Consider the following 22917-nt stretch of genomic DNA (forward strand, 5'->3'; position numbering starts at 1 on the left):
ATGCAGCCTCGGATTTAAGATATGAAGCTATCAAGCTCAACCTTATATTAGACCTCAAAAACCATAGACCTAAGATGCGTGGTGATTTGAGACGACCGTATATCTTAGGTTCAATGCAATCAAACACAACCTCAAATAAATAAATAAAGTTTTCAAAACTCATTAAAAAAATTTGGATTTTCATAAAGCTAAGCTTTCGCAAAAAACTGGGTTAAATGAGCCTCTAAAACATTCATTCCCTTTTATATAGATAGGAGGAATGTGAATGCTGATTTATGTACATCGAGGTATAGTAGTGTACTGGGTGGTAAGGTGGTTCGGCTCTTCTAAAGACGTAGACTCGAATCTTGGAGTGGTCATTGTCACGTCTCAGTGTTTTACCTTTAAACCATAAAAAGTCTTGAAAAATGCTATGTTAAAACTCAAGAAAGAGAGGAATGAACCATTCACCAAAAAAAAAAAAATTATGAGTGACTACATTCCATTTGATTGGTAACTCATAAACTGTTACACTTGAAGAGGAATGAACCATTCACCCGAAAAAAAAAAATTGATTTATGAGTGACTAGATTCCATTTGATTGGTAATTCATAAACTGTTACACTTGAAGTCATTTTTTTCCTTTTTACTTAAAATATGTTTCAGTAAATCAATAGATTAGCTTACATCAATCTATATGGATATATAAGCTTGGAGAGAGCTCGTTTTTTCAAATTTAAATTATTTGGCAAGCTAAATATCCAGCTGCTGAGTTTATTTTTCAACTTCACATTAATAATAAGACAGAATGTTAGTTAAGATGATATCAAGCTCTCGTGTGCAAGTCACCAATCTCACTAAAATAAGAAAAAAAAAATGTCACGAAGGAATCGCACCCATTATTAAACAAAACGTCGTAGCTAAGTCTCCGTCTCTTCGAGGAAGGAGAAGGTGATTTTCAAGCCGCATTGCGTTCGATTTATAAACACACAAATAGTAAAAAAACGTAGATTATGAAGTCAACTTCACATAATTATGAGTGGAATTAAGAGGCCGTGACATAAACAAATGTGATCAGGACAAAAAAACTTTAGAACAATGTTGAAGTGGGTGGTATCAAATAAGAATCCATGGACAAAAATGAAACGCCAAAATGTTTTTTTGTTTTTTTTTTAAAGACCAAAATATTCCTCGCATGCGTACGTGGTGGCTTGTGAGCGGTCGAACACACGAGACACGTGTTTGGCTCCGCACACTCGCCATTATTTATAATCTAAGTCACACGAATACTGATACGTGTATTGTATTTCCTAATGTGTTTAATTTCGTCTATCTGATGCATTGAATTAGGTGATTGTGAATATATATATATATATAGTTTATGACATGAAACATGAACTTGGTTACCTTATGGGTATTGTTCTCCAAACCTAATCATATAAAAGCATAAATAGTATCAAACTTATAGGATTTAGAAAAAAATATGATCAGATGTGTAAATAAATGCTTCAATGTTATCGAGGTTGGCGAAGTTAGCATTTTGGGCTTACATGGTGTGCAGGTGAGCGTAATAGACTGTTACCATTTCTAATATATGTATGCGTAATAAACTATTAAAACAATAATATGTATAGTTTTTACAATATTAACAAAACAGATGTGACCGCTGCCGTATATTAAAAAGATAAAATTAAACAAAAAAAATTCTAAAGGGGAATTGAGACTGTGTAAGCTAAGAAAGCTCATTTTTAAAATTTGAGAAAATAAGTTTTAATTAATAAAAAAGAAATATTCCGTTAGAAGTATACATATAAATACATACGGACAGAGAAATGGGATCGTCTGGAAATTCAATTCGTTGTTAAAAATTGGGTCCGTCTGCATCGTCGGCGTCGGCGTATCTCTCTCTCTCTTCTGGCCCACGGATGACTGACTTCTTGTTTCAACGATCTCTCTCTCTTCTGTCTCTCGCGTGTCTCTCGGGATCATTAGTTCTCCTGTTTTCCGCGCCATACGGACGCGTATCTTTCCTTACCTCACTTCATGGGAGAAAAAAAGGAGAGAGAGGAGAATCCATCGCCTGCCCTTCACCGGTACCTTCCATTTCTAACCTTGGACGGAAATAACCGACAGAGGAACAAGAGAAAGCCAGGTGACGCAGAGGTAGACAGACATACATGAGATTGAGAGAGAGAGACATTGTAAGAGTATGAGTTTTTCCATCGTCTTCTCTTTTTAGAGATTAATATTAAATAGGAAGGTGGTGGTGGTCATGGTGGTAGTGGGGGAAACGCATCAGCTTCTGTTTCCCCCACTCTTAACTGCAGTGCCTGAAGTCTGAGCCCCCTCTTCCCCATTTTCAAGTCCAATCCTCGCTCTCTCTCTCTCGCTCGTTACATCAATCACCCTTCTCTCTCCTTACCGAACCCACCACCAACCTCTCTCTCTCTCTCTCTCTCTCTCTCTTTTCACGTTCAAAACCGAACGTCACGTTTTGTTGCCATTTCCCAATTCCCAGCTTTAGCTAGAGAGCCACTTCAGGCCGTTCCCAGACAACCTTCCCCCACTTTTTGCCTCTTCCCCTCTCTCTCTCTCTCTCTCCCGTCGGCGAAAACCAATGTCATCGTCTTTTTGCAGGTTTCTCTCTCTCTCTCTCTCTCTCTCTCTCTCTCTCTCTCTCTCTCTCTCTCTCTCTCTCTCTCTCTCTTGGTTATGATCGTATTTTGGAAGGAGAATAGAGATTTACATTGCAGCGGCCAAATGCAGTTGGTTTTGTTTTGCTTTTACCTTCGCAAAAGCTTCTTTTTTCCTTTTCTTTTTGAGGACCATTTCGAAACAAAAGAGAGATAGGTAAATTTGGTCTGGCCTTTTTGTTTCCCTTCCTTTTCCGCTGGACCTTTTGTCGGCCTTTAGTGTTTATATCTTTCTCACCTTGATTATGAGAAGACGAAAGCTGAAGCCCACGTTGATATGTCGTCACAGAGCTCTCTGTCTGGCGCTTTGTTTGTCTGCATCAAGTGCGGAAGCAGGCATGAATTTTCTCTGAGTTTCTACATGCTGATATGAAGGTATCTGCTCATGTAGTGATTTCGAGGTCGTTTTGGTTCCCGCTTGCAGACGACGCGATAGGGCCATTTCAGGACGCTGTCGACTAAAGGTGACATGATTTTTTGCCGTGTCCTCCATCTATGCTCCTCAAATTGCTCCTTCTTCCCCTCCCCTTCTTCCTATACTTAGTTTTCTTTGTTTCTCCGGTCTCTGATCTCCACCATTTTTTGGTTCGTGTTCGCTACCCATATAGTTGAATTGTCGATCTAGGTAATGCTTTGCCGTGTTGTGGCCTCTTGACTCTCTTGCATTGTGAAGCAGGAGTGCCTCACTTTTTTTGCACTCGTTGTGCGTTTAGTGAGTTGAATGAATGATCGGTAGGATGGTACTACTGATCTTGGGTTAATTCGAAAAGAGAAAACCCCCATGAAGAACGGACCCTGCAATCGTTCAACTTCATACAAAAGATATCTTTGTTTGACAACTTAATTTGATTTCAGCTGCGTAGGTTTTAAAAGAAGTTCTAATGTCTGATCTTGCCTGCGGTCATAGTGAAAAACCTCAAGCCAGAACACGGTACGCATTAACAATGCCATGGTATCTAAAAGTCCAATCTTTTTTGCCCTGCAATTGTCGTTCAACCCACATATGTCTCTTAGGTTGCCAATTATGTGTTGACTTAGATTGGCCAACTTTTGCGTTGCACAACTAGCCGTCAGGGGATGGTGAGATTTTCCTAATAATTGCTGATATTTCTTGCTGCCTTAGGGCCTTGACTAATTATCATATACTTTTTTTCGTGAATTCATACTGAATATTGATGGTAAGCTGAATCCAAACTTGGCAGGTTCTGATTTATCAATAGTCTTTATTGGCTTTCTCTTCTAACCAACAATGTACCATATTGTATGAGCGAACATCCTACCCATAGTCAAAGGTCTTTAAAGTGATACTCTTACAATGGGTGGCTGCGTATCATCATCCAAAAGGAAGCCCAGAGCAAGAAAATACTTCATCAGGTCCAGACGCTGGAGGAGAAAAGTTTCTGCTTCATCTCCTGCTGTTTCTCAAGCACGTGTCAATGATTCTATGAATCCTTTAGCAGATTTTGCCATCAATGAATTTGTACAGAAGGATCTTGAGAAAGCTGCGACAGCTCATGGTAGAACAGAAGTTTCAAATTTAACGCTCCACCTCACTCAGCTACAGTGGCACAGAGATCAGAATGATGCCAGTGGTAATTATCAACATTTGTCATTGTTCTTGTTCTTTGTTTGTCCCAAGGTGCTGATGATTGTTGTTTCAATTTTTAAAGATTTATGCAAATTCAGCATGTTTCCATCAAATGGTCATTAGATAGCTCACTAAGTAAATGTATCATGGTGCTGCATTTCGTAATTGCAGAAATTAGTTTCTAAAATGTAGCAATAAAATAATGGAATCCTAGAGAGGAAGCTTTGTTACCCTTTTCATCATTTTTCTTTATCTTTTGGGGATGAAAGAGTTTAGTTATCCTTTCTTTGAACAATAAATGGTTTACCTTAAGAAGTTTTTGTAGAAAAGCATAAGAAAAGAAACTAAGAGATTTTGTAGCACATGCTTTCTAACATGTGATGCCTGTCTGGTATATTCGTTTATTAATGCTAAAGACATGTATGTTTAGTCTGTTTCATGGAGATTTTGATCTAATGAACAATCAAATAGAACTAATTTTAAGAATAGGTTGGAATGATGACACATATGACTAATCAGATAGACAGTTAAAATTTTATACATGGAAAAGGAAAATTATGAGATCTGCTCGAATTCAGAAATATTGATTTTTCTATATGATATCAAGGAAATAGATATTTATTGCACTCAAGAAACTATAGGTATGACTGATTAAAAAATTGTCTAGCTTAATGCATGAAGAAGTGATCCTTATATGATCTCCTTTTGTAGGCGATATTCTTTGTCATGGCTGGGTGGACCTAAACGCATGGGATAGTTTGATTTCTGATATTCGTTCTGCTTAAGAAGCATATTGGATCAGAATGAGAATTGTTAAAACTTCTATGTACCTAATATCTTCAAGCTATATTGAAAAATAAATGCTTGAATTATGACTGTGTGTATGTTGTTGATGGAATTATGGTACAATTGCTTTGGTTTTCATTGTAATCTTTGTTCATATGTATAAGTTGTTTCTGCATTCATGTCCATTTCAAGAAAAGCCTTCAGTACATAGGTTGCATGAACTCCTTTTGCCTTTGCTGCAACTTTGGGCCCACAACTTTTTTTAATTATGGATTACCTTTATCTACTGTCTGTGTCATCTATTACTGTCTTAATTAAGCTCTATCCATACTATCAGAAGAAAATGAAGGTGAAGGGTTAACCTTTTGAATGATATCCATTTGTAGTGGTGCACCAAGAGGAAGCGTGGTTTGATTCTGTCAGTATTCTGGAATCTGATACCGATGAAGACTTCTGCAGTGTCTATGGAGGTTGGGAAAAGAAACATGAATTTCATTTAAGAGAATATTGTTGAGAAATGTTTACATATCTGGTCCTTGTGTCTTGGTGCAGATTGTTTTCCTACCATAAACAATAGCTCAGGAGCTTCACAGGTGCAGTATGAGAATGCCCCATGCTTGGTAGAAGCTATGGGCAAAATAGAGGATTTTCCTGATGGAGTCCCAATGTCTTTGACAGTTGAACAATGTCTTCAAATGGATGGAGGAAAACCAGTGTTTTCAAACAAAGATCAGTCCAAGGAATTTGATAGCTTAACAGCTAGGGATACACAGGGATATGACCTTCCATATTTAGGTAAAACTGATGAAGCCAATGCTAGAATTTCAGGAACTGAGATTAATACACGTAAGAAAAGATCATTGGAAGATGCTTATGGACATTGTAGCCCATTTAAAGAAAATGCATCCAACATAGAAGAGAAAAATCATGATCAATCACAGAAACAGAGAACAATATCTTGCTTGCCAAGATTAGTCCCAACAGTCAGCTTCAATGACAAAACACAACCACTAAGTCCTGGCCCTCCATCTCAGAGGAAAAAGTCAGCAGTTATCAGAGTATCTTTCAAGCGGCGGTCTTATGATGGAGATGACACAACAGTCATGACGGAAATCTGTAAGTGTTTATGGTGTCCATGACAGTTTTCTCTTTGTCTTGTTTTTCTTTCTTCTAGGCAATTTAAACCATTTTCATATGCCTGAACATTTGGTCTTTATCAGCATATAGTTCATCCTGACAGGCATTCAAAATTTGCTGCATAGCCAGTAGGTTTGCCAAGCAGAACATGCCTGAAAACATATGTGAAATTGTGTGTTATTGGGGATTCAGACTCATTGTTTCCAGCCTCTCTGTGGAAAGTAATCTGGAGTGCTTTTCCACTTTGATTTACAATGTGTTTCCTTCTTTATTTCTCTTTGGTGATTGTATAAACTATAGAGGGTTCGCATTAAATATTATGTTTGCTTAATGCCATCATGAACTTATCCAGAGAATTTCATGGACATTTAAATTTACAAAAGGATTTCTCCAAAAACGATGATTATATGTTTGTTAATTTGTTTTGTATAGGTGCCTCCAAGAAGTTCCTGTATCATCCTAGAGCAGGATTCCAGATTCCGTGCTCATCAGGGGAAAAGCAAGCTCAGGGTTGCTGGTCTCATCTTGAACCCTCTGTCTTCAAGCTTCGGAGTGAGAATTATTTCAGGTTTGCAGTTATTCTGCTCATTGTGTAGAACTGTGTTGGATGTCATGCCAGATTCACAGCATCAGATCCAAGGTTGACTGGAAATTCCTTTAGAGAAACCAAGTTCCTCAGGAAGGCATTTTTCAGACCAGAAGAATCTGGATTCCTTAAACATGTGACAAGCTTTTCTATGTGTGTGTGCGGACATATAGATATAGATGTACATGTGTATGTACGTACTTTTATGTATAAGTATTCCAATACTCTCACAAAAGATTGGGTATGAAGGTGCTCTTTTTTGTTGAATATGAAACATTAAATGTGCCTTTTAAAAAAATATTTTCTGACAAACATGTGTTTGATAACTTCATTAATTCATTGTAGGAAAAGATGGTGATTTTCTATCGCCTATCTTTTATATACAATCTAAGCTGGGGGGTTTCACCTTTTTAAAGAGTATTATTTGCATTCAGAATAATTTATTTAATGGATGTTTTGTAATAGATAATCAACAGAAAAAGACAGCTTTAAAATTTAAATCAATAAAAAAATATTTATTCTTATGTTTTCTGTAGGGGCCTAACAAAAGAACTTACAAAAGTGTGCCGTAACTTGTGATTGTTTTTAATCTGTTTCCCTTGTAAAAGAAAAAAAAAAATTCTTCTGTAGAAGAAAGTGGAGAAACATGTTGGATACAATTTTAAATTACTTATTTTAAAATATATTGTATTATTTTCATTTATTTTTGTTGTTGAGAAGTGAGAACGTGGTGTTCTGGATTAACTGGCTTGTGATTCAGTGCACCACTAATAATCCTGTTCATGATGATATTCTAGCTAAATCGAATCCTATGCTTTACGTTGTGTTTACTTTATTTATTAATGATATAAATGCTTTCTAAGAAGTACTTTGGCATTAATTCATATAGGCTGTTTGGCTGCACATAATTTCAGTTGATGATAGTAACGTTTCTTCTAAGAAAGTAAATCTATGAATTTAGTCATTATGGTGGCGCTAAACTAGTACATTTATGTTTTTGTGTGTTGTCCCATTTGTAATAAGCTCAGAAAGATTTCATTTATCATTTTCATTTCTCAAGTGTTTCTGTATTGCTTGGGTTTGTTGATAACAAAATGCAAAAATCCAAAAAAATTGGAAAAGCTCTCTATGAGATGTAGTGCACAGGCTTACATGGACTATGTAACTAACATTGAGTTGATTTTTTTACATCGCAGAGATAAGAAAAAGAGTCCTGCTCCAAATTATGCTCCATTTTCTCCATTTGGGGTTGATCTTTTTACGTCTTCACAGAAGATACATCACATTGCTCAGTATCTTGAGCTTCCATGTGTGAAACCTCATGGAGGAATGCCTTCTATCCTCGTTGTTAACATTCAGGTACTTTTCTTTTCAGTTTCCACAAAGAAAATTTGGAGTATACCTTTTCTGATAAGCAATTACAACTTCTTAAATGATGAATTGTAGGAAAAGAAGTATTTTTTTGGTTTAAGCATATTCTGGAATCTTTTCATAAAACTGGTACTTATACATCATTTTATCTTTCTTGTGGCAGCTTCCTACATATCCAGCTGCTATGTTCCTAGGTGACAGTGATGGTGAAGGCATGAGCCTTGTATTATATTTTAAAATATCTGATAGTTTTGAGAAAGACATTTCACCACATTTTCAGGAAAGCATTAAGGTATACTCTGTTTTTCTATTCAAGTTGGATTTTATCTTAGTAAGTATTTGCATATAATATGCACGTAATCTTTCTCTGATTGCTCAATGTATTGATGCCCAAGTTTTGTGGACACAGTGGCTTTATCTGGTACATACTGATGCAGGTTACCTTATCATGATACTGATGATGCAATTATGGCTTTCAGTGACACACACTCACTAGCTTAAACATTAAATTTGTTTTCTATTTTAAAACACTGCATCCCCAATGCTTTTAAGTTAAATATCAAGTAAGGCATCTATATTTTTCCCTTGCAATAAATGTGTGTGACTTGACTCAAGACATGGATCTCACATGATGCACACTTTTGCATTACTTTGTGATTCATAATATTTCCATTCTGGAGTTCTTTTTCTAGAAACATTGTAATGAATATCTAGCACATTCTTCATTTGTAAGATGAAATCAATTGTGAAGCATGAAGAACCAATCCGGCTGCATTTTTTTCAACTAATTTGGATGGAGGAAACGCTATTTCTTACGAAATGCATATCACACTCAAAGATGAGTTGAAGATGCTTTTTTGGTACTAAATGTTCAAAGAAAATCTCTCTCTTTGGCAATGTGTTTCATATGGAAATGCAATTGTACTTCAGAGAGGTCTTTCTCAACAGCTTTTTCCTTATGCTGAGCTCCTTTAATAAACATGTTTTCATGTGAGAGTCCACTTTCCTTTGGAAGCTCCACTAACATGAATTAACTATAAATGTAAAAAAGTTACTTTTAAGTGTGTTAACTCACTTTTAAAGTTCCATGTCACTAAGCAATGTAAAGAAGTATATTTTTGTCAAATTGTTACATTAGAATTCTACAGTCATTTGTAACAATAATCATGAGGTTTGTTTTTCTTTCTGACATCCGAAACATTAATGCAACCTAACTGTTTATATTTCATATTCTCAACTTTATTGCACTTCCAACAGTTTGGCATTTCTTTTGCTCTCAAAAATGGACTGTTAAAGAACAAGATTGTTTTTGAATAATAGCGTGCATTGCACTCACCACTCAGTATATTCTATTTGATGGTTCATCTTTCTCACTCTTGTGATGCTTGATCCATTAATGTGCCAGATCTAAATTGGGATCCCTAGATCATTTAATGTGTGTGCTTGCATTTCTTACACAATATCCGGTTAGCTGAAGAATGTTTATTATTCCATGCACAATCTGATTTCTATAATACAAGAAATTGGGTTTCTCACCGTCATTTTTCTCTTACCATCTTTTCCTGTGTATCTTCATTTTTCTTGGCTGGATTTAACCTGAGCTGTGCCTATGCTTTTGCATTTTCTTATAGCTGGTGAGGGGTTGTTAATAGTTATTCTTTCTTTCTGTCTTTCTTTTTTTCTTTTTACTCTATGCAGAAATTAATAGATGATGAAACTGAAAAGGTTAAAGGCTTTGCAGTAGATTCTGTGGTTCCCTTCAGAGAACGACTGAAGATCATGGCTCGGGTTGTAAACCCAGATGAGCTTCACCTGAACTCTGCTGAGAAGAAACTTGTGCATGCTTATAACGAAAAGCCAGTGCTTTCACGGCCTCAACATTGTTTTTATAAGGTAATATTTTTTGTTGTCATCTGACATTCAACTCATAAACTGGCTTAGACCAATTCTACAGTTATGTCACTTTTATTACTTAAATGGGAGCACAATGTTGGTGAATTAACTTTTGTTGTTGATCAGTGTCAATATAGCAGAGGAAATTCTAGCGGCAAATTAACTAATTTTATATGTGGTTGATGTGAGAAAGTATTTAAAAGTATTAAAAAAAAAACATTCTTTTGAGTGGTGGTTGGTTACCTTGATGGGCTTGAAATTCTTGCGACAAAGTGGTTCCCTCTGTCTTGGAAGATTGTTTCAATGGTGACGTAGTCACCCTTCGAAAAAGCATGCTTTGTAGCTTTTGACATAGTAAGTTTGCTGAAGCCAATGTTGGTGTTTTCAGTAAAATTTAACTGTCAAAATTATGAGTGATGTCAATCATATAACGCATTTAGGCTATCTGAAGAAAGGATATGTATTCATCTAACTGTCAAAATTCTGAGAGATGTCAATGAACACATCTATGTTAAAGGTTATGTATTCATCTAAATTTGGAAATATGTTTCTTTACAACTTTAGGAAGTCCTGCCATTTTCTCCTGACTCTCTGTGTATTCTGTCTTCACATCATTTTGTTGCATTTTCTTCAGGATTCTTCAACGAATTGGGTTCAATTGCTTCTCCATAAATTTTGTTCCCTGGCCTGAGTCGTTTGTAGAGAATACTGGGTCTTCTATCTAACGTTTCTTATGGCTCATCTAAGTTGAAAATTTTACAAAACTGAAGGAGGGAGTAGGTTATCATAGGAGCCAGTGACTTTTCCAACCCGATATGATTTTGCAATATCTTTTGCTGAGGCTTTAGTTATCCTGTCAGATATCTATAATGCCATGAGGTTTCCGATCGGATATTTAGAACATTGAGATTTGTTGATCAACCATAGCCTCTGTCTTCTTGTTAAACAGGGACCAAACTACTTTGAGATAGATCTAGACATACATCGTTTCAGCTACATATCAAGAAAGGGGCTAGAAGCTTTTCGCGAGCGCTTGAAACATGGAATAATAGACCTGGGCTTGACAATTCAGGTACCTTCTATTACTGCTAGTTTCAGCATAATTATTTTTGTCTTGATGCTTTCTGTCATTTGTATTCCTGTCTTGTTTTCTTATTTTATAGGCTTCTCCTGTGCTTTTCTTTATTATGATATGGCTTAAGGTTTGTAGGTGGAATACATTATGGGCCCAGACTCTTTTTCCCGAGTCCAGTGTTAGTGACTTGGTAAATCAAAAGCTTGTATAACATTTCTTTCTATTGTCAACTGTTGCAAACACACTGCAACTACTAGTTTTAGTAACTTGAAATGTGGAATCTTCGAGTATGGTTTGCTCCTAGATGTTCAGGCACACATCACGTTCTTTCAAATGGTATATGAGGACTCAGTAGCTCAATGCAAATCTTGGGTGATTGCTTGATTTGGCCGAAGCTGATTCTTTGATTTCTGACTCCCTCCTGCTTAATCCATGTTTGGTTGCGTTCCTCTCTTGAATTGTGATGAAAGCTCAAACTATGCTTTTAACAAGGTAAAATCAGATCTGTGAATGGAGAATGATTATTTTGCAGGCACAGAAGCCAGAGGAACTTCCCGAGCAAGTCCTCTGCTGTGTGAGACTCAACAAAATTGATTTTGTGAATCACGGCCAGTTACCTGCTCTTGTGACACTTGATGAAGGTGAAGTTTGCTAAAAGGGCCATTGACTCGCTATCTGGCTTCTGAACATGGCCATGTGTGAGGCTGACCTTGCTGCTGCTTATGCCGCCTCTTTGGCTCCAACAATGTTGGCATTTGTGAGCGGTAACATGAGAGCCAAACAAGCCTCCTTGCCTTGTAACCGCCATCTCTCTTCTTCAGCTTGCCATTCTTTTCTCTTTGCTGCATAAGCAGATGCCCAACATTTTGCTCCACTATACATATGTAAGTTATTCGTTCTTCATAACCCCCTCCCCACAAGCGTTCATCCCCTTCTTCTGTACTCTTTTCCTCCCCCCGCATTTTGCCTATTTCCTTAAAATGATATATGCTGTAAATACTGAGCTTCCTGGGGGCCAGGCCCCCGAGCATTACAAAGGTTTGCTCTTTCTTCAGTTTAATCATTCAAAAACCAAGTTATATATATATAGACTAGTCAGATGCAAATTGCAACTTCGGTTTACGTTGGCTCATGCTAAAGATTGACAAGATTAATGTAACAATGGTTCATTTTTAGACAAGAAGACCATCTATTAGCATTATAGTTAGTCTGAGCTGGGTAATGTTTTGCAAGTCCGATTTATATACAAGTTAACAAATTTATGGTGTAATCCGTGCATCTTTCAGGCATAAGATCTCAAATTCTTGTTAGAATAAAAAATGCGAACCTTTGGATCTCAGATCTTGGATTACCTCGGATCACACCCCCTAAATGTATAGGCTTGGGGGAGAGGGTGGGGGTTGAATACGTCACATCTCACAGACCGCCATTCGAATTTGAGAAGAGGTTTTGCAGTGCCCTCATAAAAAAGTTCGTAAGTTCATTTAATCTATCTTAAATTTCGACTTTTGTTCTTTGGCTTTTTTTGTTTGGCAAAGCCGGTTGATGTTCCTTCCTCGTCGAAGTCTATATCCTCTTTTCTTTCTATGTCATGAAAATCTGGTTACTTTGTATTAATTGGCAGCAAATCCGTTCCGTTCGATTTACAAACTGCTACTGTATGTTTCTTGCTTTATCATAAATTTACTTAACTTTTTTAAAATATTTTTTAATTTTTTGTTATATTTAATTAATTTTTTTCTCTTTATTTATTTTTCAAAAATGAGTAAATATTGTTTTTGCCAAGTTTTTATAGATTTGACTGAATTGCTGAATCGACAATTGGTCTATAACTTGATTCAATTTCTGAAATTTACAATATTATGTATGCGTAAAGAGTTGAGGGAACACTTTATGAGTGTTTCTTGAGTATGCATTAAAGATTAATACAGATTTGTGAAATACTAAAACTGTTGTTTCATGAATCTGTCTAAAAAAAATTTGAAACATATTCATGAAATACTCATAAAGTGTTCTTATTTTCAAATAACCCTTAAGAATACCAATGAGATCCCTTGCCTTGTGTGGCCACTTGGTTGCATTCTGATTATGGGCTAAAAAACTATATTCAAGTCATTATTTGTTAAGGCTCTCATTTTCCTATATTTCATTACAATGAATTTTGCTTGAACATATTAAACTATTTTATTATAATCAATTGGATATTTTTTTGTTTAAGCTGTTGCATTCACATCCATGCAGCGACACCCGTGACACCCGCAGTTCTACGCCTGGGCAATGGGCCGGGCCGCCATCGGGCCGGCCTGGCCCGGCCCGACTCTCGCTCCCCCTCCCTCTCCCTCTTCCTCTCCCTTTCCCCCTCTCCCTTTCATCTCTCTCTCTGCTCCCTCTCTCCCTCTCCCTCCTCCTCCGTCTCCCTCCCCCTCCTCTCAGAGTGCAACGGGAGGGCGGGGAAAAGGGCAGGACCCGGTCCGGTCCAATGGCCAGGCCTAACCCGCACCCATGTGACTTAGTTCATTGGGCTTGCAGACTAGCTGTGATGCTGACCCTTCTACTTGATCAAAACAAGGTGCTGATGCAAGCCCATCGCTGCCATGACTCTATTTGCTTAGTGCTAGCTCAACTAGTATCATGTCTGCCTGTTTATAACAACCCAGCCTACTCTTATATCGAGCAGGGCTAACGGTTTTGGTTATAATCTAAAAAAGGGTAGAAACTAAGACAATCACTTACTTATCAATCCTTCTTTTAAGTCTCATAAGATTCCTTATAATTTTCAATATAATATTAAATTTTTCGAAGTAGTGTGTTACAATCCACCCTTCTTAAGGCACATGTGTGGTACCTTACGCCAAGTGTTGAACGCGCTCTGGTACCACTATAACAACCTGACCTACTCTTACCTCAGGCTTGGGCCCATGAAAAAAATTCTTCACAGTTTCTTCTTCTGTGAATAGAATAGCCATTAAATATTCTGCCATACCAATCTTTATCAGCCAGTTCAGCTTCATATATATATGGGCCATATTTGAATAAACTATTGAAAAACATGGCTGAGGGCTTGGGAATTAAAATACTGTCAATTGAAATAATTCAAGATTTCAATACCCCAAAAGGCCTTTTTTGGTATATTCTCTCAGGAAGTCTACTTATGGTGCAAGTTTACTAATAGTTAGAGGGAAAAGAAAAAGTTAGAAAGGCTTCCTTACTTAAGTGTGTACTTATTTTCCGGACAATATTCACAACGCATGCAATATCTAAGATGCTTTAGAATGATTATGCATGTTATATATATATATATATATATATATAAGGATAAATTTTTAAAGAAACACCTTAAAAAATAAAGAAATTCTAAAAAGCTGGCCAGTTTGCATGTTGCTCCGCCATTGCTTTAAACCCCTCTCTAAAAGCCAAGTTTTTTATGCTGAATTAAGATGTGATCAGAGATGTCATCCAAACGCCCATAAGATTTTTATCCCTTCATAGTATGTGATCTTGATGTGATCTTTAACACAAAAACAAAAGTTGTGTTGGATCTTTCCAATTCATGAGATTTCCAAAACATTTCATCTTTCTTCCTCTGTGAGCGTTGACAAGACTTCGATAGAAATAAATGTACAGAATCGAACCAAGAGAAAAGGAAAAAGATTTTTCCATACTTGTACACAGAGATGTACTGCAAATCACCAGCAGCAGCCATTTATTTGGGCCCGCGTTGTCGAGCGCCGGTTCAATCGTTTGGATCTTGGGATTTTACCTCTCCAGAGATTTTAAATCCTTCGTTTGAAAGCTTGATAACTTTCAACCAGAATCCATTATTCTTTCTTCATCTATAGTTTCTCGATTTGCATATTTTAAATCACACCACTTCTCTCCCTCTTGCTAACGATCGTGAATTCGAAGAACAATGAGACTTTAAATCTTGCAATTTTTTAGTGTATAATTAGAAAAAAAAAAAATAAACCTATCATATTGCTGCCATCAAAGCCTTAAGAGTTAAGATATACTATTATTATTTTTTCCTTGTTATATTTCTACCAGCCTTAGGATCGAATATTATTATTTTTCATTGATGCTTATGATATCTGTCTGACGTCAGTTTGCTTGGGTAAGCATCTCATGTGATTCGCCATCTCACGTCCATTAAGAAAAGGAGAAAAAAGAATCACCTGCCCTTCAAGGTGACGAATGGCCACGATTATATGAGCATTGAATTTGGTGAACCCCATCTCCTGCAATGAAAATAACTGAACGAAAATAAAACGATCTAGAAGAAGACTTTCTTCTTGATTGGAGGCTTGACTGACTTTGTTTTCCTTTTTTTTTAAAAAAAAAAAGAGATTTATTCAACCATTCAACGATGGATGATGTATATGAAGGCTCTAACTCGGCTCAAGTCTCAAAAGGCTGAGCTCAGAAGACTAGCTCGAGCTCGGCTCGGCTCAAGCTCAAGACGCTCAAGCTTAGAATTGGTTTAGCTTCGCCAAGCTGTTATTTTTAAAACAAAAAAAAAAAAACAATTTTAAGATAAGCAAGACCCTGGATCTCGCTAGCAAGGGCAGAAAGCCGGTGGCAGTTATGGATGTCGGACGGATCATATTTACATCCAATATACTCTTAATTGTATCCACTTTTTTAGATATTCACATATTCAGATCTGAATACAAATGAAGAAAAGTCAAACTCATATCTGAATCTAACATCCAATCTAACAATCCTAATCCTATTTTTGAATCAAATCCAGCAGCTGATTTTCCAAATATAAGAGCATTGAATATGAGATATTTATTTAAAATTGAATCTGATCTGAATTTGATTGGATGTAATTGCTTAAATCTGAATCTGATCTTACTTCTTAATTGAATATTACATTTTTTTCTATATTCAATTTTTTGGAAACAGTTCGGTAAAATATCTGATCCAAATCAGATATATTGAGATCCCTAGTGGAGCAATTTATTTGTTGTGATGATATTATGAATTGTCTTGTACATATTCTCTTTGGCTTACTCTTGTTTCCACAAGTTGAGCTCGCTTGGCCTGAACTCAGACACATTTATTTAATCGAGTCTACTTTTTAACTTGAATTCATCTAGTATATTAAAAGGAGTTGACCTTGAGCCGAGTTTAACCGAGCGAGTTTGAGTCCAACCCAGATTGGCTTAACTAGATGAACATCCTTAGATTGGACTCAAGTTGAGGCAGGCATGTATAATAGTAAATTTAGCTGATTCACAATCGATTCAGTCATTTTCGCTAAAGTTATCTATTTACCTTATCCGAAGTTTCGGTGGTTCAATCTAAAATCTGATTTTTATATATGTTAATGAGAGCTATTGCCTGGTATGATAGCAAAACCCCTGTTCTTTTTTTTAATTTTTTAATTTTTAATTCCTATTTCCCCTTGCTACTATCCTAGTAGTGCGACGTGGGTACTTAGTTTAGACCACAATTAGAGAAAATGCGTTTTTTTTCAAAAAAAAATGTGAAAAAATATGACAAATTAAATAGCTGTTTAAAACTTTTAAAAATATATTTTTTTGGAGAAAATATTAAAATGAAAAAAACATGTTTTTTTAATGCGTCTTTTTGTGTTTTTCACTTTTTTCAATGCCAAATAGTTTTTTTTTCATTTCTATTTTTTATTGTTGTAAATCTACTTATATTTTGATGTTTGTGTTATTAGTTTCTCACTTATTTTATTTTTCTCTCAATTTTATTTTTTAAATTTTTTTAAAATTTATTATATTTTTTCGATTTTTTTTTCAAGCTCGTCGTACTATGTTCAAGAAAAACCTCACCGTTTAAAACTCCAAAACGTTATTTGTAACTATGGTTTAGACATTGTTCCCCTATTAGCAGCGTAGAAACATGAAACTCAAATGAATCAAACTAACGATCAAAACTTCACCCGGCGCTAGTCCGACCAGCTACAGTGTGCTCCTTAAAACGGTCAAGAAGCACCATCTTAACAATTGCATGACATCATCCATTATTTTTAATTAGATTATTAAGTAAGAAGAGAGAATTATAAATATGGATTGTTGTACTAAATTAAGTGCATCCATTTAATCGATTCCATTTTTTATTATTGTTTTATGTGCACTTTTTTTCCCATCTCTTAGGACTTCAAAGCTTGTGTGTAAGACTATATATTATATAATTTAATAGACTCAAAGGAGGTCGGGCCTTAACCCTCACGCCAGCAATCTAAAAGTCAGAGAGGTAGATGCCAGTCTTCAAAATTGATGGCAAACCGATTCGATATGGTACCCGAGTTTTTTGTTTGATTGTTAATATATTTCAATAAGTTTATTTAAAATTGTTTTTATATAATTTTCAGTAGTTTTTTTTTTTTTTTGAAAAATTGATTTTTAGAATATGTACAATCCATTATTGAAGAGAATATGTAAACCAAACAAAATTATTATTGAGCTGGTGACTGAGCGTCGTTCATTGGCTTGGTCGAGCAATGGTGGACCTACCAGGGGCCCGTTGCTTTTGGACTCAGCTCCTGTCCTGTCCTGCTCAGAATAGGAAATCCCAGGGATTACTTGTCTCACTTTCCACACCGCATAAATATTTGTGCCTCGCTTCTTTCCTCGTACCTTTTAAGAGAGATATGAATACCGATTTTAATATTGTTGTCTTGAATTTTATGATTCCTAGTAAAGTTTATTTTTCATAAAATCATGTTTTTTTTTATTCATATAACTCCATGGGTATAGTTTATGTATGTTTTTAGTTTTTACTAGAAACTAAGCTTTGAATCACATAATCCATGCACAAACACTAGGGTTCATGTATAATAACTCAACTTCTAGTTATTATGATTTTCCCATGAATGCGTGTATGTTACGGGGCTGTTTGGTAGCAGTAACAAATTGTTGTTATTCCATTAACCTACTTAATGTTCCTTGAATTTTTTCCAATTTTTTTTAAAAAATTGACGGAATAGTAACATTTGTTACTATTATCAAACGGCCTCCTATATACACAAGATCAGATCATATAAGATGATAGAGCTTATATAATTATAATTAGATTAACAATGCAAGTTTGCCACTTATTAATTCACACAAATAAGGAGGGCTACTCTCCCAAGTATCAAGTAGAAATCAAGTAAATCTTTGTCTTCATCTTGACATAGAGATTTTTTACTACTTGCATCATTCAATTTTTTTGTCAGTATACCATCAATTTATAGACATATCATGTGAGCCGTGGTAGAAAATATTAGTGAAATGACCATTTTGCCCTAGGAGAAGGTAACTTCTTTTACCTGGGATGAATGAACAACAATTGGGGCCCAACTCTAGCAATAGTGAATTTTCCAAAATCAATATCCTCATGTCCATGGCAAACTTGAATTCCAACTTTGCACATTTTGATCTTAGATTCGAGGCTGCATGAAAATGGGTGTTTTCAAAGATCCCTTAGTAATGTAGGTCTGACCTTAAATTCATGGATCTGAGATCCATAGTGATAAGAGGATCTCAAATCCACGATCAAACAAACTCATCCTCAAATTGATCGATTCCATGCATAATGACGAGAACAACAAAGATTGGAATGAGTTGATGTCAATTAAGGAGTTGCTTGTCAACCACAATAATTTATTGTTGTTTCAAGAATCTATGGTAATAATTGGAGTAAATTCATGAAATATTGGATTGCAATATTTTGTGAATGTAGCCCGATCATTATAGTATATTCATGAAATAATAATAAATTGTTTCTATTGTCAAACAATCCCTACATAAGCATCTTAGATTACATTGTAGGCGACTTCTCTTTACAGGCACCAAGAAAAAGTTTTACTTTGCTTGACATATCGAAATCAAATGTCACCGGCAATAAGGTCACTCGGGGTGTTTGGTCAGTGACTTTTTCTTCCAAGTCTTATAAAGAAACACTACCAATCAGAGGAGGGCCCACGAGCATCACACTAAATAAATGGGGGAAATGATAAGCAGCTTTTAGGGACCAAAAGTCTACAACTACCCTCACCTAACAAACACTAGCCCAAAGTAAGAAAAGTTAGAGAGAGAGAGAGAGTACATTTTCAATTTTTCAAACCCATCCCCTGCCCTCTAATTTATTTGCAAAAACCAGTCTTCAAGAAGAGTAATAGTTACACATGAGGATAGAATTTTTAAAGGTTGCGTTTGATTTTCCACGGATCTCAAATTCAAAGAGATTTTAAATCCATGATAACTGAAATCCATAGTTTGATCCACCCCCAGTGTACATCTCAAATCCATGCTGTAGAGGAAAAATCATGGATTTGATATCCAATTTGGGGGAAGGAAGGATGTCGGACTTCAAAACAATGGATTTCAAATATGCAGTAATCAAATGTCACCTAATAATAAACAAGTAGATATTATTATGAGTTTTTTGTACGGCTATATATATATATATATTTTTGGGTTTCCTTTAATCTAATAGCATGGTGCGATCTCCGTCCAAGAACTTGGGAAATAATATACAAATAAAAAAGGTGTATATTGCATCACATCACATGCATCTACCCATATCAGTCGTAAATAAAATTTTAAAATTACATTTTAAATGTTGTTTTACTCTTATGTTGATCGACGTGAGTAAGTATTCACGATACTGATCGAATCGTTGTTAATGTCATCAGCTGTTACAGATCGATTCTCTGCATTCCGATACATGACTGTTCCGATACGGAAGACACTTGTCCCCGCCATGTCCTCAGTCGATGAATGTGGTCGGTCGGTGGTGGGGGCACCGTCCACCTAACGCGAAAAATGGCTTCTTGGCTCTTTATGAGCAACCCGCGACTTTTTCTCTTTCAAACTTCTCTTTTTTTCCAATCTCTTTCTCTTTCCGTCCTCCCTTTCAGAAACTTTTTTGTCCGTAACAAAAGTGCCCAATATCAAAAGTCCAAGGACTTTTTTAAGTGTTTGATTGGAGGAATCCCTTAATAAGAAAACTACCAAGATCCAAGACGAAGATTAGATAATGTGTTTCATTTCATATATATATATATATATATAAAGGATGTTTCAGATCTATCAGGTATTGTTGCATGACTAAAAATCAAAAATTCATTGGTAAGAGACAATTGCCACAAACAAACACCTTATAGTGCAACAGTGGTTCACGATGCTTTGGGCAACAATTTACAGCGTTTCTAGTGATGAACTTTTAGCAATATGCCCAAAACACCACCTAATCTCTCTCTCTCTCCCTCTCTCTAATATATATATATATATATATATATATATATATATATATATATATATATATATATATATATATATATATATATATATATATATATATATATATATATAAAATTTTGATGGGAATAATTTGAGCTGCCGATTTCAATCAAACAATGAAAATTAAATTATAAATGCAAAAGCCCAAACTATCTTTCTAAGAGTGAAATGTCTTTCACAAAACAAAGAAGTTCCCTTAAGTAAAACTTTTTGTCATTTTTTATGGGTATCTTAGACCCTTGAAAAGACAACTTGGGTTTTATATTTGTAATTTAATTTTCACTAATATTCTTGAAATTGATAGTTTAAATGAATCTCATTAGGTTTGGTATATGAAGGTACGGTAGCTCTCTCTCTCTCTCTCTCTATATATATATATATATATATATATATATATGTGTGTGTGTGTCATCCCTATCTTGCATTAGTCTCTCAATGGGGGGCCAAGCAATGAGTCGGGCCAGGCTTCACAAATGGGTCAAGATTATACTGGCATGGGTAAGCTCTGGTTTGATTCAAATTAAATGGATTAGGTCAGATCCAACTCATAAAAGAACATTTCTTTCATCACTTTTTGAACCCAAAAAAAAGTCCTCAGTTCTCCCTTTATATAAAGGCGTTGATCTTGATCTCTTGCATAATCCAATAGCTTGAAAATTGAAATCATGGATTTCCTATCTCAAAATAGAGTTTGTAAAAGGAAAACATTTTTTTAAAGATCTTGTGTCCACGTTACTTTTGCAGCAAACAGCTTCTTAATTTGGGGCATAAAACAACATATGGAAAGATTGGTTTCCTCAGTTTTAAAATTTATTTCTCTTGTGATGCATCTAATAGTTGATAGACTTTGTCAAGTGGCAAGTTCCTTGATAGTAGGAGCGGACCCAGAATTTTTCACGAGGAGGTCCCAATAGAACAAGTTTCTAAATTTTGACAAGGGCCGAAATATCATGTTTTATAGAACAAATGAACTTTTTAAAAATTTACATGTAAATTTTTAAATTTTTGTTTTTAGGTGGGGCCAGGGCCTGGGCGAGCCTTCCTTGGCTCCGCTCCTGCTTGTAAGTGATGGTGTACAACTTTATTATATTCTATGGTCCCCCTCTACCTAACTCTATAAATAAGTGTTGACATCTAATGTATCGAAAAAACAGTGTGTATCATACTTCACCTAGGTCATGACACGGCCCTTTGAGTCTCTTTCCCGGGCTGTGGCGCTATCCTCCTACTCACTTGGAAAAGCAATACTAAAAGTTGGAACACTGCTTATAACACATGTACGATTCAGGCAAAGGTCTAGCTCTTTTTTTTGTTAGCGTGCAACCACAATAGCAAAGCGACCATTTAGGCTGGTGCGGACCACTCCACACATGAGCCCTTGAAAACTTCAATTATAATGAACTAGACCTAGGTCCAGCCGCATGCAGTGCCCACACCAAATCTGGTTCAGTGCTCCACAGGCATCCGACTCACTAAGCCGCTGAGACCGCCGGTCAATGCTCCTCAGCCAAAATTTTCTGGCTTCGCCACTATATCACCACAACCCTAACATGGCAATGCTGCTGCAAGCCAAATAGAAAAAAACACCATCTCATGTGCTCAGCTAACTATCACTTCCATTAGTTAAGAGAGAAACTGGGAACAACTGAAATGGGATTCTTCCTAAAATTTAAAGGATAAATGCTAAATTCTATTAACAACATTTGTCTAGTTCAAAGCAGGATTCTTCCCTCGATGGCTTCTTGAGAAGTTTGTCTCTTCCTTGAAATCCGTTGATTTGAAATATGCAATTCTTAAGACAAGCTTTTCATAGATTTTGAATCTCATATAAAATCTGTGGTCATATCCAACATCTTGAGGCTGTTAAATGCGCACTTAAAAGAATGCTTTAGCTGGTGTTTGTTTGACCATGGATTTCAAATCTATAGATTTAAGGTCGGACCTTTTTTCCCTCACATTGGATTTTAAATTCATATGTTTGTAACATATAGCATAGATTTAAAATTCCTGTTAATAAAGAAGCAGACGACATGAATTTCCCAACTTCCCTTATTTCTCTTGTTCATTAAATCTATTGTGGGCCCCAAAGGCGTGGTAATTTCTCTTCCCACCTTGTTTTTACCAGCCATTAAGTCGGTGTGGTGTGGTCTTGGGCTTGTTTTCTATGTCAATAAATGCGCATATGGACGTGTCCGTGCCTTGAGCACAGGCAACATTCAGTGGCGCACATGCTTGTGTTTGATGGGGCCGAGCGACTAAAAATCTCGTGAAACCTTTTCCGAAATGAAGCTACAATGGAAAAGATTTCACCGCAGAATATTCACCGTTAAAATAAATTTCGGTGGATTCGGTGACGGGAAATTGAAACTGGACCTTAGTCCTGACCAGGTCCGGAATCACCTGCCCACGATGACTCGTTCAACGCACTCGGTCTTGGTCAAGTTCACTTTGACTCCACACCAAACCGAAACCGACCCGATCCGATCCATGCTCCACCCCACTCCTTTTCTTCAACGATATTAAACCGTTAAAAAACAAAAAAAACAGAT

The 22917-nt window shown here is 36.1% G+C and overlaps 1 protein-coding gene across 4 annotated transcripts; it reads left to right on the forward strand.

Annotated features, from left to right (window-relative positions):
- Positions 1–1897: 1897 nt before the first annotated feature.
- LOC116259235 (uncharacterized) lies at positions 1898–12537 on the forward strand. 4 transcript variants are annotated; one of them, XR_007574119.1, is made up of 12 exons: positions 1898–2616; positions 2962–3136; positions 3875–4264; positions 5433–5516; positions 5599–6162; positions 6616–6751; positions 7966–8128; positions 8304–8432; positions 9839–10033; positions 10983–11105; positions 11641–11992; positions 12395–12537. XR_007574119.1 is itself a non-coding variant. In XM_031636950.2 (11 exons), exons 3-11 carry the CDS (start codon positions 3988–3990, stop codon positions 11761–11763), a joined length of 1794 nt encoding a protein of 597 aa, XP_031492810.1. In that variant the 5' UTR covers positions 1898–2616; positions 2962–3136; positions 3875–3987; the 3' UTR covers positions 11764–12162. The 4 variants fall into 4 exon arrangements, 3 of the variants coding, with proteins under 3 accessions (XP_031492810.1, XP_031492813.1, XP_031492812.1); XM_031636950.2 differs by lacking the exon at positions 12395–12537 and having other exon boundaries at positions 11641–12162; XM_031636953.2 differs by lacking the exon at positions 12395–12537 and having other exon boundaries at positions 3064–3136; positions 11641–12162.
- The last annotated feature ends 10380 nt before the right edge of the window (positions 12538–22917 follow it).

This window comes from Nymphaea colorata, chromosome 8 (assembly GCF_008831285.2).
Source record: "Nymphaea colorata isolate Beijing-Zhang1983 chromosome 8, ASM883128v2, whole genome shotgun sequence".
Lineage (NCBI taxonomy): Eukaryota > Viridiplantae > Streptophyta > Magnoliopsida > Nymphaeales > Nymphaeaceae > Nymphaea > Nymphaea colorata.